The sequence below is a fragment of the Alternaria triticimaculans genome (genome assembly GCF_023758025.1).
Source record: "Alternaria triticimaculans strain BMP 0046 chromosome Unknown scaffold_14, whole genome shotgun sequence".
NCBI classification, from domain to species: Eukaryota; Fungi; Ascomycota; class Dothideomycetes; order Pleosporales; family Pleosporaceae; genus Alternaria; species Alternaria triticimaculans.
Window position 1 is genome coordinate 658264 of NW_026055971.1, and position 13669 is coordinate 671932.

The 13669-nt window shown below is 51.5% G+C and overlaps 4 protein-coding genes across 4 annotated transcripts; all 4 read left to right on the plus strand.

The window, feature by feature from the left end:
* Positions 1-1283: 1283 nt before the first annotated feature.
* J4E78_008392 (uncharacterized protein) lies at positions 1284-5344 on the plus strand (the record flags this gene model as incomplete). Its single annotated transcript, XM_049368993.1, has 3 exons — positions 1284-2057; positions 2108-4500; positions 4555-5344. 3 exons carry the CDS (start codon positions 1284-1286, stop codon positions 5342-5344), a joined length of 3957 nt encoding a protein of 1318 aa, XP_049219437.1.
* Positions 5345-5776: 432 nt separating this feature from the next.
* On the plus strand, positions 5777-6651 carry J4E78_008393 (uncharacterized protein; the record flags this gene model as incomplete). The annotated part of the gene is made up of 2 exons (XM_049368994.1): positions 5777-6118; positions 6223-6651. 2 exons carry the CDS (start codon positions 5777-5779, stop codon positions 6649-6651), a joined length of 771 nt encoding a protein of 256 aa, XP_049219438.1.
* A 1229-nt stretch (positions 6652-7880) lies between these two features.
* On the plus strand, positions 7881-8723 carry J4E78_008394 (uncharacterized protein; the record flags this gene model as incomplete). The annotated part of the gene is made up of 2 exons (XM_049368995.1): positions 7881-8241; positions 8290-8723. The coding sequence occupies 2 exons, from the start codon at positions 7881-7883 to the stop codon at positions 8721-8723; spliced, it is 795 nt and encodes a 264-aa protein (XP_049219439.1).
* A 204-nt stretch (positions 8724-8927) lies between these two features.
* On the plus strand, positions 8928-9834 carry J4E78_008395 (uncharacterized protein; the record flags this gene model as incomplete). The annotated part of the gene is made up of 2 exons (XM_049368996.1): positions 8928-8969; positions 9022-9834. The coding sequence occupies 2 exons, from the start codon at positions 8928-8930 to the stop codon at positions 9832-9834; spliced, it is 855 nt and encodes a 284-aa protein (XP_049219440.1).
* Between the last annotated feature and the right edge of the window lie 3835 nt (positions 9835-13669).

Here is a 13669-nt window from a genome sequence, read left to right on the forward strand (position 1 = left end):
AATGACCGACTACTTTCTTCGATTTACGACTATTGATACATTCTATGAAGTGGAGAAGGACCCTGAACTTCCTGGAATACGAGCCAAGGTCAATCCGAGAGTCACTGCCGTAGGTTACATTCTTCGACGACATGGCACACCGCTAACAACATGAAATAGTTCATCGATGAGCTACATCGACACCCAAACTGTACCCTTTACCTGCACGATGTACTGAATTTGATTCAGTTTGACATGCTGGTAATTGACTCGATGGAGCGCAAGTCTTGCATATATGTGTGGCAATCGCTAGACGCGCTGTACGACAGGTGTCGTCGCAATGCGGATTATGCGACGATGAGCAACCCCTGGTGCAACATGAGGCGTACTGATTCCTCTGTTCAGCAATATGTAACGTCAGCATTGGAGGAGGCCATACAAGACGATCCACCAAGTCCAAGGTCAGAAGCTCCAGCAGTACAACCGATCGCATCGAGAAGGAGACGCTTGAGCCGAATACCCAGACTCAAGTCTCCTTTGGTCGCGTAACCTTGAATGAATTGATTGAGAGCATCGTTGTGCTGGGCCGGTCGATGAGCAAGAAGCAGGCTATGAGCCGCATTTTCGAACGAGAGTTTTTCCTACAAGGCAAGCTTTGGGGACTTGGGGCTAATCTAGAGGTGCTTTGCGCATTAAATTCCCTTGCTATAGCGGTCTAAGCTAGCTGCACATCATCCTGGCTTCGACAAAGTACTGAGAGAATCCAGGTATTCGCGGTTCATGTCGCGAGGCTATGCAACGACGACGAGCCCGTCGATCACTGCGTGTGCGATTACGAGCGGTGTGCATAATTGCTTTTTCGCCCTCTCCCACGTAGGCGTTCATGCGCTTCAGGGAACAGGTGGGGTCCACCTGCACCTCGCCTGTGGGGTCCAATATTAACTGCGTCCTTTCGACGCTTCGGGCCATGTTCCCGTCTTTCGCAGCTGAGCTGAACATCGTTCACAAGGCTGAGCGTCACCCACGGCATCAACACCCCGAGGCTTGTACTCTGATTTGATCATCTTAGCAATGTGGCGCACATCCATCACAAATCGGACTTCAGCTTGCAGGCGGCTCTGCAGATTAATCGCATGCCATAAGGTGTTACATGTGTCCGTGAAACCTGGCTTTGCCAACCCCTACGATTGACCTTGGAAGACCGCGATCTCGTCCCAGCCAGCAAACTTTCCGAAGATCAGCATACTTCGTTTGCGCATATCCAGGACCAACTTGAAGGGACACACGTGAATTGTACCAGCGCGATGCTTACCCAACTTGCCCTGGTCTTGGCCATTTTCGTCATTGGCTATCTGGTGCGGGGAACCAAAGCGCGCGCAGTCCAACCGACCCGACTCGAGAACCTAGCCAACAACCAGGAGAAACACATTGAAGCACCTCCTCTAGCGCACGAATTGAGCGACGATGACCTAGACGACTTCAGTTTGCCTGCGATATCAGATTCTGATCTAGTCGGCACTATACTCGGACGATGTGTATTAGCAACGTTCCACGACCCGGACCGCCAGTACCTGCCAGAGAATGCGATCAAAGAGGTCGTCGTCCAAGCAGCAATCGAACAAGAGCTGGACAAGATCGAGATATATTCAAAAGAGTTCGCTGCTAAATGGGATCGCCGACGTCGGTCTGAACTTGCAACATGGATCCGTCAGAAGGCTCCAAAGCTGTTTGTTATCACCATTCAATGCGACTTCGATCCATCTCGCCTTCTGCTAGCTATGGCTATATTTCGAAAATGTCGCTTTACGGACAAAAGTTTACCAGTGGTTGACAAGCCGACGAGTCAAGATGTGTTCTCTTCGCAGGTCTGGAGTGAACTCAAAATCCTTAACTTTCGAGATAATCAGTGGAAGTGCTTAGCTCCAGTCTTCGTGCAACGAAAGTACGGCTACGACCTGAAAGCGCAATGCATATTCCCATTCACTTCAGATGGGGCAGTTCCAAAGGACGGCGCTTTCAGTTCGGTATACCGAGTCACTATACACAAAGATCACCATGAATATCCTGAGATACAACAGGTGCGTTGCCAGTAATATGACCTGCTTCAGTCCGCTAAATCTCTGAACAGGTGGCTCTTAAGGAGCTGAAAGTGCCGCAAGGAGGAGAACAAGCTGCCGGAACTGACAGGGCATGGAATTTCGAAGCTACTGCTCTTGAAGCTATTAGGAAGCTCAATCATGACCACATCGTGAAATGCATAGCGGCTATACGAAGAGGTCACAGCCGCTACTTCATGTTTCCCTGGGCTGATGGGGATAGCTTACGTGATTTTTGGGACCACACGCCACGAGAGGCTCCAAACGCTTGTATCATCGAACACACCATCGTTCAGCTCAGAGGTATTGTCGACGCCTTGGACCGACTACATAATTTTGACGGCGGGCGTCCAGAACATGATAGCGGAGCCAATGGCTTGACGATACGAGTGAACGACCCAGCCGTTGTGGAATCGCATCTGAGCGGCGGAAGTGATGCCGGTAGCGACAACGGGCTTGACAATGAGGTAGACGACTACAAGAACGCGGGAAATGCGGAGTCTATTAGGCATGGCGATCTGAAGCCGGAGAACATCCTACGGTTCCTTACTAATGGATCTAAGTCTGACCTTGGGACTCTGAAGATCGCAGACATGGGTTTGGCTAAGCGGCATGTAGTGGCGACGCAAGAACGAGGAAAGGCAACAAGCACCAGGTACGGTACCCGACGGTACGAAGCGCCAGAAACCGTTACTGGTGAAAACGCACGCTCCCGACTCTACGACATCTGGTCGATGGGATGCATCACGTTCGAGTTCATCATCTGGATCCTGTATGGCAATGACGAATTAAACAACTTCTACAAACAGATCGAGGGGAATGCACAACAAATTTGTCAGTATTACGAAGTCTTGGATGCGAGCGAACCGGAAAGTGCTAGAGTTCACCCTGTTGTCCTGAAGTGGATGGACCATATTCGGAACAAGGATCCAGAATGTGCAGCAGGGCGCGTCTCGGCGACGAAGGACTTGCTCAGGATTGTACGCGAGATGCTACTAGTCGTCAACTTGCCGCCCAATAGGAAGAGTGGGACTCTGAGTGGCCGGCCTCTGCTTCCTCCAGCACTCGGGCAATCTATCACACGCTATCGAGCTACGGCCGCGCAGTTTCGGGACGAACTTGATGTCATATTGAGGAAGCAGAATATGTCCGGTTATATGTTCACGGGTAAAGACCGCACCAACGTCAGAACGCCAACCTTCACGGCCCCAATGCTATCGCCCAACAGTGCCAATCTCCCGTTGAACAACCTGCCGCCATCAGGGTCACTCAAAAGTGGAGTGCTTGGTAAACCTATCGGCGCTGACTACACCCTTCCGCCTCTCAAAGACTGGGAGTTTCAGATCGATAACAACTTCGCTAACAAAGTCGTCGCAAGTACCGGCATACAAGAATTCATACCACAGACACGCTTCCAACATCGACTCTGTGGCTCATGCTCGGCGCAAGATTTCCTAAAAGGCGGTTTCAGCATCGAAGAGCGGGTGTCAACATTGGAAGATCGTGCGCCGGAATGCGATCTGTGCAGAATGTTGTATGAAGTTCACAACCAAGCCGAAGAGCCGAAAGGAGACCGGGCGGTATTCCAGCGAGACCAGTCAAATATCATCATGACAGGCGACTCCTATCCTGTTCTTTCTCTGATCAGAAGTCCAGAAACGGATCTCCCGTGTCCAATCCAGATTGGCTTCCCAGAGCTCCCAGAAGCTGGATCAGACGCGTTCTTCAGCATTATAAAGCTTTGGCTCAAAGATTGCGATGCGAGTCACGCAGGATGTGAGGCGTTATCCCGTAGCTTGCCGACCAGACTCCTCGACGTGGGCACTACCGGTACGCCTATGCTGCGCCTCCTCGAGACGAAGCGAGAGCACATCACGAGCAAACAGTACATCGCACTGTCGCATCCCTGGGGAGACACCACGAAGTACACACCGTTTTGTACTCTGCCAGAGAACCTAGAGCAATATCTTGAAGCCATTCCCGAAAGCGAGCTCCCAGCAACCTTTCATGACGCCGTCAACTGCACACGGAAGATTGGCATCCGCTATTTGTGGGTAGATTCGCTCTGCATCATCCAAGGTGAACACGGAGACTTCAACGAGGAGTCTAAGAATATGGAGGCAGTCTTTAGTGGAGCATATTGTGTACTCGCTGCAAGCCGAGCGAGCAATCAACGTGATGGCTTCCTTGATCCCCGGCCGCAGCGTGAGTATATCACTATTCAGCGAGACAACGAAAAGCCCTTCTTCGTCTGCAAGACTATCGATAACTTCAGTAAAGACGTTATCGAGGGGTCTTTGAACAAGAGAGGTTGGGTGTTGCAAGAGCGCGCGCTGGCACGACGGACCATCTACTTCACGGAGAACCAGACATACTTCGAGTGCGGCCAAGGCGTTCGATGCGAAACCCTGGCCAAACTGCATAAGTAAGTCATGACAAGACATATTGCTTGTTCAATCATCACTAACCCTAAGCCTAGCAATATGGCCGATTTCCTTGGTGACCCAAATTTCCCGAACAAGGCCATGCGAGCCAACCGCGCACGGAAGATTGCTTACTTTCAAGGCCTTTACAAGCAATACTCTCGTCTCGACTTCACCCGCTACTCCGACCGTCCTTTTGCCATTGCGGGTCTCGAGAAGCGTCTACAAAGTGCTTTCAACACAAAAGGAGCGTTTGGCATCTTTGACGATGGCGACAAAGAAGATGGCGGACTCTTCCATCGGAGTCTCTTGTGGCAACGCGGCGAAGAAAACGGGGATCTTCCGAACATGCCCACGATTGAGTTTCCACCAGCGCGCAAGGTGAGAGTCCCAAGTTGGTCCTGGATGGCGTACCGAGGTGGCATAGACTACATCGATCCGCCTTTCGATCAAGCAGACTGGGAGCGCACCGAGATAATCCCGCCTTGGACTCGTGGTAGCAACAAACACTCCATAACAGATACAGGTCCCCAAGAGGACGAGATCGCCATCATAGCTCGGGTCCGCGACTTCAAAGTAGCGGGGAGATTGCCAGAGGAGGTCAAGATAACGTATGATGCTGAGAGGACAAGCGCGAGCGACGGCCAAGTCACTCAGTGTGTCATTGTCGCGAAGATGAAGGGCGGAAGCTCGAATCTGCTGAGGCGATACTACGTCTTGCTTGTCACAGCGATGCAGGGGACGACGGGGAGGGGCGAGAAGAGGTATAGGAGGGTCGGAGCGGGGTTCATGTTGGGAAAGTACATCTCATTGGAAGGGGAGGGCATCGCAGCGAGAATCGTTTAATGAAGTCAGTCGTCTGTTGCGCGAAATGGAAGTGTGTGTTGAAATCGGCGGTCAACTTTGTCGCGTGATCACGTGACGTACCTCCCCGCCTTAATTCGTGCGGCGCGGACTGATGCCTGGAGGACGCCTTAACCAATGACGATAACAACATCACAACGCGAGCCATGCCGAGAACACACCAAGGGACAGCAGCTAAAGCCTGCCCTCCTACTGGAATCACTTGACCTTCCTTTTCTTCTTCCTCCCCTCGTCGCATCATCATGGCTGAGGCAGCAACACCATCCAACCCGGAACAAGTCGCGCACGATGACCTCTGCCCTGTAAGCACCACACGCGAATACGCGTATCTTCGCTGATAGATTGCAGATATGTCAGCTCCTCCTCTTCACGCCCGTGAAAACCCAGTGCAACCACCTGCTATGCGCGTCCTGCATGGCACAGTGGTCCGACGCCTCCAACACGCACAGCATCGAACCCACCAGCTGGGACGTGAACCTCGAAGACTTCGATCCGAACTACGATCCAACGTACGACCTCGAGTGCAACTGTCCCATGTGCAGGACCCGTACTGCCGCAACTCCGGATAACGCGTTGGCAAGACAGTTAGAACAGAAATATCCTATCACGTATGCTGAAAGGCGCGTTGAAGAGGAAGAGGAGAGGGGGTCACGTATCGGACGTGATGGCTTCGAGGGCGTTATGATGCTCATAGGGAATAAGCATAGGCTTATTAGGAATGCTGGTGACGATAACGAGCATGATTGGACGTTCTTTGTGCGCACGTCGAGGCCGGATTTGATTAAGGAAGTGCATATTTATCTGGTATGGTTCAAATTCCTATCTCACGTTCCTTCTAGTTCAGCGCTAACACACAACAGCATCCTACATTCCGACGATCCCACGTCATTATCCGAAAACCACCTTATGAGTACGAAGCTCGAGGCTGGGGAACCTTCGTCATTCGTACCGAGATCGTACTCAAGCAGCCGTATAATTGGATTATGGATAATGCTGGCACCCGGCAGCAGGCTCTCGAGCTGGAATGGCCCCTCAACTTTGAACGGGAAGGCAGACAGGGTAGAGTGAGAGCCAAAGTGAACAGACTTGATGCTGCAGCCAACAGCACCGGTCGCGTGTTACGGTCCAGGCATCCACCTCCAAGTGCACCCGTTCCGGATGATGACGATGACGAGCTAGACGACGATTACGAGGCCACCCAAGACGAAGACGAAGACGACGATGAGAGCTCACCAGATGAGGACTTTGAAGAAGGAGCCAGTGAATATGTTGAACCTTCACGAAGATAGCAACCGTGGACGCCATAATCTTTCCAGCAAGGGCTTCGCGACGTTTTCAATTCGATCACGAACACCTGCCGATCATCTTCTCGAAATAGCCAATTCAGTGGCAAAGCTCCTCTTTTGGTCACTGAGCTGCGGATATGCATATCTTTGGGGAGAAGAAATCTAATGATTCAAATGTGCTGAAACTGTGCAGGCATTTTAGGACGCGGCTTGCTAGTAATCGCCGAACCGAACACTGTTAACCTCTACAACCTTTACCTTCATCTGTGTAACCACATGGAACGGTAGGCGCGTGTGCGTGTACTAGTCTGGAAGGGCGTGGTTCGCTGTTCGCATCTCATTCGCTCTTTCCGGCACTTGCGCTGGCATAGTCTTCCAAATTGAGACCTCACCAGCCAGCTGAAGGGCTTGGCATGCTACAGCAACATGTGCACCATCTTGGCAAATGTCAGCAGGCTCCAAGTAGGGATAGTATTCGGCGAATGAACGAATGCTCAGCCTGGTCCGCAGCATCTTGCGAGACCGAAGACTTGTGCACTCTGAGCTTATTTGAAAGCTTGGCGGCGCATGCTGGTACGTCCGACATTGGCAGTCATCCTGGCAGATCGGCACGGCTCAATGCTCCTTCACCGTTCACACCGACGCCATGGTTGGCTTCACCGATCTCCGATACACAGAGGTGTATCGTGCAACAACCACCATGCAGCAGATCTGCAAGGCTCACGGCAGACGGCGCTTCCTTGCCAACAGCTAACGACGCCTCCGTAGTGCAAGCTTCAAGAATACTCTTCGGATCACACAACCTCTCCTGGCATGCATTCGCTCTTATGCAAGCCTCTCCGTTGACACAACGCGGTTTCCGTTGCCTGCGCCCCACTGGTATTGTTTCTAGAAGCGTGATACTAGGACCTAACGGCCCCCCAGATACACAGATCTAAACGATCGTTCGGTACAGATGGCTCACTTAAGCTTTCTACCACAGCCATGCTACTCTTAAATTGGCCATGTTACGGGGCGAAGGCTTATCACATACAGCGATGGCCTTACTGATACTCGTCGTCGATTACGGACCGACGCGATCTGACCAGATGTTTCACCGTCACGAAGCAGCTTCCTCGTAGCTGGCGTCTTGTATATATGTTCAGGTATTGTAGCTGCCTTGTTGCTCAGCTCTCTCATCAATCCAGTCGTACCACCACCCACGATCATCAGTTCCTTCCATTTGTTTCATCATGGATCTTGCACGTTATTTCAGTTTACGACGGAAGACTACCGGCAGTCACAACAGTACTCACGCAGCGCATGGGAAAGACAGGACTTATCTGCCCCTACTTGCAAGTCCGATCAACGAAGATGTCCTCGAAGTAGTGTCGGGTAACTCTTCAGATTTGGAGAAGGTCAACACCCACACAAGCACGCTCGACAGTTCGAACGACACGGCTACATTTGCTGGGAATGGCAGGACAAGTCGCGGAAATATCATCGTTTACAAACAACACACCGAAGCCAGTACGATCGAGCTCTTCTACGATCTCTTCTTTGTTGCCAATCTTGCGTACTTTACAGCTATGCATCAGCATACCGATGCAGAATGTATGTACAGCTCTCACATCTTGGATACACTAGCTAATAGACTACTAGCACTCATCAACTACATCAAGCTGTTCACGCTTATGTGGTTTACGTGGCTGAGCGTCACACTTTTCGACGTGCGCTTCAGCATCGACTGCGTCTGGAACCGTTTTCACAAAGCCATACAGTTCGGCATCTTCACAGGCTTTGTGTATGCCGGCCCCGTTTTCGACAAGTACAGCACCAGCGGTGTCGAGAAATCCTACCGGAATTTTGCTATCGTGCTCGTCATCGGCAGAATCGCAATCGCTGTTCAATACGCCGTAGTTATGTGGCAAGGTCGCATGTTCCGCCAGACATTGATTCCGTTAGGGCTCAGTGCAGGTGTACATGCTGCTGCAGCGATATGCTATGCCGTTACCATGGTTGTATTTCCCAAGGGCCGTGTTGGTCTTGAGGAACAACTCGCATGGTATGTAGTGTACTCCGCGTTCGGTTTCTAGACTAACAGAATGCGTAGGGTCATGATATCCATCATTGAAGGTCTTCTCATCTTTCTCATCGCCATGATTTGGCGCATCATCAGTTTCAAGTACACTCATCTAGCGGAGCGGCTGCAACTCCTTACACTCATCATCATTGGGGAGGGTATCATCGGAATGGTCAAGAGCGTGGCATGTATTACCAAAAGCCAAACGAGCAACAACATGAGTGAGATTGGAACTGTCATCGCGGCCATTCTTCTCTTGGTATGCAGACAAGAACCTAACAACTCAAAGACAGCGCTAATTGGGCCTTTAGTATCTTCTCTGGATGCTGTACTTCGATCAGCTTTCCCATGATCGTTTCGGAACCGTGCGTCAGCAAGTATGGGCTCTACTACACTATCCATTGCATTCAGCAATTCTCCTCTGCGTCGAAGGCAACACCTCTCTCATCGTGTGGAACTCAGCCGTGCAAGCTCTTAAGTGTATTTGGTCGTTCAAACCCGAGAACTACTACGACCCAGCCAATGGCTACTCCGACACCGACAGCTACATCGACTACCTCAATCAGAGCATGAACGCTATCAACGGGAGATTCAAGAGCAAAGCCTGGAACACTACATACAACTGGAACACGAACTTCACTGCGATTGAGAATTACACCGCAATGTACGGCTTCAAATCAAACGAATGGAACAATCGAACCGGCAACGTTGTCCGTCACATGTTCGACAGGGCGCAAGTCTTCGTGTACGAGGCACATTATGACTCTCTTGCGAAGCTCAACGCCGTTGCCGCGACTACAGCTAGTCCGCGGAACAAGCTAGATGCTGTTTCCGATGTCTTCAACACCACTACCATGCAGTTCTTCATCGGCGCAGGCTGTCTGCTGTTGGTGCTTGCGATCATGTACTGGTTCAACAAGATTCACAAGACGAAGTATGAGTTCGGCGAGATCATCAACAGAGTTGTTGTCGGCTTTACGCTTATCATCCTGGGAATCTCTGTCGTCATTGCGGACAAGACCACCAGTGGTTTCAAATTCAAGGGGAGTCATTGGATGATTCCCATAGTGGTGCTGTTCTTTGCTACAGGTAAATGTCCTCCACATTTGTTATCGAGAGACTGAGATCATATGCTGACTTCTTTGCCAGTACTGTTTTTTGATAACATTTTACTTGTCGTCGCACAATACACGAGCCGCCATCCACGTCACTCGCACAACCGCGATATCTCATGGGGTAACAGGACCCTGAACAACGACAGCGACGACAACGAAACTGGTGGTCTCATATCAAAACACCCCAGCCGCGCACCAAGCCCTGGCGGCACACCCAAAGGCGCGCCTCGCAGCCGAAGCCACACACCAACACCTCCTTTGAACAGAGTTCAAACCGCGTACACACCATTCGCAGACTCGCCGCCTCAGCCCCGCGGCTTTGTCACAGGTCCATCAAACGGCAAGGCTAGAATGCTAAGTCACAGTCCCGGCCCAGCGGTTGACAGTGAAGCCACACTCCAAGACGAAGGTAATCACGAAGGGCATGGCCGCGGCAGGGCCAACACGGCTGACTTCTCGTACGAAAACACGCCTACCAGTGCTCTACCCAGGAATCAAGGGCTAGGCATTGGTATCACGGTTCAGCGAGCGAGTACACCCAGCTTGTATGATAACAATCACCAGAATGGTGACCTGAGAGAAAAGGCTACTTGGAAGAGCTTGGGTGTTATGACTGAAAATGATTATGAAGGGAGGGGATATGGTGACGCTGGATTGCAGCAACCGATGCGTGCAAGGGCTGTTAGCTTTGAGAATCATGGGCCTGGCGCTTGATTATCTCTACTGACATGGCATACGTCGCGCAAATGTGGTGGATGAATTGATAGTTTAGCGTGCATTTTGTCGGTGTTCTGTACTCTTGGACTTCCAGTCGTAGCGCCTTGCGACCTCTCATACTGCAGCCTGGCTTCTTGAAGTTGTTTGTCGCATAGAAAGTGTAGATGGTGGTTGTCTGTTACTTTTAGACCTCTTATTTTCTCGCAGTCATGTACCTCATGAAGCCAGCAGCACACTTCCGCGTTAGGAAGAAGCAATAGTTCTGGAATGAATATCGCACCATAACAGCTCTATTACCCAAATCTTCCATCGCACCACACGAATCATCTCATTCCATTAGGTACTCACCTTCCTCTCGCATCGTAACTCCAATCTCCACATCTCATACTCTCGACCAGCCACAGGCACGCTTTCTGCCCGGGCACCAATCACAACACGAGGCTAAAAAGCTAGCGACGCAAGGCTGCAGATGCGGGGCAACCCTTAACGCTTACCTCGCCCCTCAGCAAGGCAGCCTACTTGCTGCTGGCTGCGGCGCAGTGCGGATCAGGCGTAGACATGGTAGGACTCCCGAGGACGGCTACGTAGTTGTAAGCATCATCATCCAACTCTATTCCTTTTTCCCCTGTTACACGACGTCTGTACGCGGAACCGTTATTGTTGTACGAGCGCTTGCAAGTGCGAGCATTTTTGTTGCGGACGGCACGGCATAAGATTTGCAGTAAGGAAGAGCGGTAAGGGACTGTGCGAAAAAGGGGCTTGGCACCGATTTTACGTTCAGCGGGTTTACGAGGATACGACGCGAAGTGCCGAGGTTGATCGCGCAACGTGGTTTTCGCGACGTGTGGTTCAACGCAGGGGAACTTTGCTGGCGACGACAGACAGACTGAACAGGAAGTTCCAATTGAGTCGAGGACGAGTTGCGCATCGTTGTGATTTGTGTTGCGCCTGGCGTGCGGATCGCAGAGCCAAGAGCGTGGGAAAGTCGTCATACTCGGGCAAAGGACGCGACAGAAAGGGGCGGAGGCGACTCGAATTGACATTGAAGTAGCGATTGAAGGAAGCCAACAGCCGTGAAGGGAAAGAAGTAGGAGTCGATACTTCCATTGCGACACAGCGCTGCGTCAAGACACCTACAAACGAAGAGGAACCTTGGAAGGGAAGCCCTGGACAAAGACGGCAACAACGACGACAACGACGCGAATCCCGCAGCACACCGTCGATCCACCATATCGAAGGTTCTCACGAAACTTGCTCGTGGCTAGGAATCTGCGGCATCGAATCGCCATTGCTGCCGCCACCGAAACTTATTCTTATCTTTGAACCTCATCACCGCACCCGCCAGGCTTTCACTAAAGGACACGACCAAACCCATCGCCATGCTCTTAACAATGTCAACCACACACCCGCGCACAAACGAGTTCCTATCTCTACTTTCGCACTGGCACGTCCGCAAGGCCGAAACAACGTTCCTCAAACGCCTCAGCATGCGCGGCCTGGAAGTCGTCGCGCTCGCGGCAGCTATGCTCTTCGTTCCACTTACCATGCACCGCGCGGTCCAAGGCCTAGACGAGATATACGAATTACTGGGTCGAAGAGCGCAATCACCGTATGCGACGACCTCATGGATGAGCATCGCCGCCGCTGCGACCATGCTACTAGGATGGCACATCTGGCTCGGTCGACTCAGTTACAGAACCATTCTAGAAGCGGCATCGATACCTTTAGAAACAACTAGTACCACGGAAGAAAAGGAGTACCTGAAAGAGAAGAAGGCGCAAGAAGAACGGATATCGTGGGGTCGTATACTCAGCCGCCTCGTCATACCTAGTCTACTTCTTACACTGGGTTCGCACTTCGTTTTCGAAATCTTCACGCGCATCAAGGATCCTAGACCGCGGATTACGCTGAATACCGTGGATATGCAGGAAGCTATAGGGCAGCTGTATGGCTTTCGATGAGGGAGGGTATGTCGAAGTAAGACATCATAGTGTGATTGGCTAGTACAGAAGGAAGGTGCAGGTATGGCATGCGACTTCCAGAAACCACCAACGGCGGACATATCGAAGCCCGGACGTCAACACCATACTGCAACGAGCACCCCGGAGTTTCACACCCAATCCACCGCCCGCGGTGAAAGATAAACGCCTCAACACCCGGTGGTTCGTCTTACGAGTACGTACCCCAGGATATACTTCGGCACAACTCCGGTGCCACGCCACGCCGCAGCAGCAGTCTCACCCATACCCTACGACGTTTCTCTCCGCATGATGTCATGTCGAAGACGACTTTATTGTCCCGTTCATCTACCCCAGACTCGGCCTTATTGTTTACGTCGCGCAAGGTAGTGCGACGAGTGGGAAAGGGCGTGGCTTCGTTGGGCATCCAGCCAATGTTCTTGGCCAGAGCGCACGTGGACGCAAGCGTAGTTGGTGTGCGTGGAGGTATTCGGCCCGATGTTCGGGGGGCGAAGTTGGATGAAGGGCCGAGTGGGCTGACGGGCCGGATGGGGTGTTAGCGCGGGTGGTTGCACGTGGTGAGGCTGAGGAAATGGGGATGGTGTTTTGGTATGCAGGCAATAGCACTCAGAGAAATAGCAGTGCGATACATGTGTTTTTCTGACGAGGCTGGGAGATATCAATTGTTAGGGGCAGGGCTATAAAACTGGTATCGCACAGAATGTCAAGCGAGAGGCTGGCATAGCTTGCGAGTAGACAAAGACATATGTGCTTCATGACAAGGCGTAATATGGTAGATGTCGGATTGGTAGAAACATTGTTATCAAGCTGGATGTCTGATTCTTATGCGGTTTACGGAAGTGATTTTGAAGACAATCGGATCATCCATCCCATGATTGATGAAGACTATCTACATGATTTCTGTGGACCTGATCGCACATGGCTTCATCAATGCTACAGGGCGAGACCGGTTGAGCTATCAATCTATAGACAAGCATTTGATTCAGCCCGAGTTACACAGTTTGGCATGCTTCGCATTCTACACCGGGTCAAAAATCTCAGGGCCGCTATACTCACAGGTACACTACTACTACTGTCCACCCATCTTCAAATGGAGGATGACAGCACCGATGGATCTAGACAAACCATCCTACGTCAGATCGCCACGG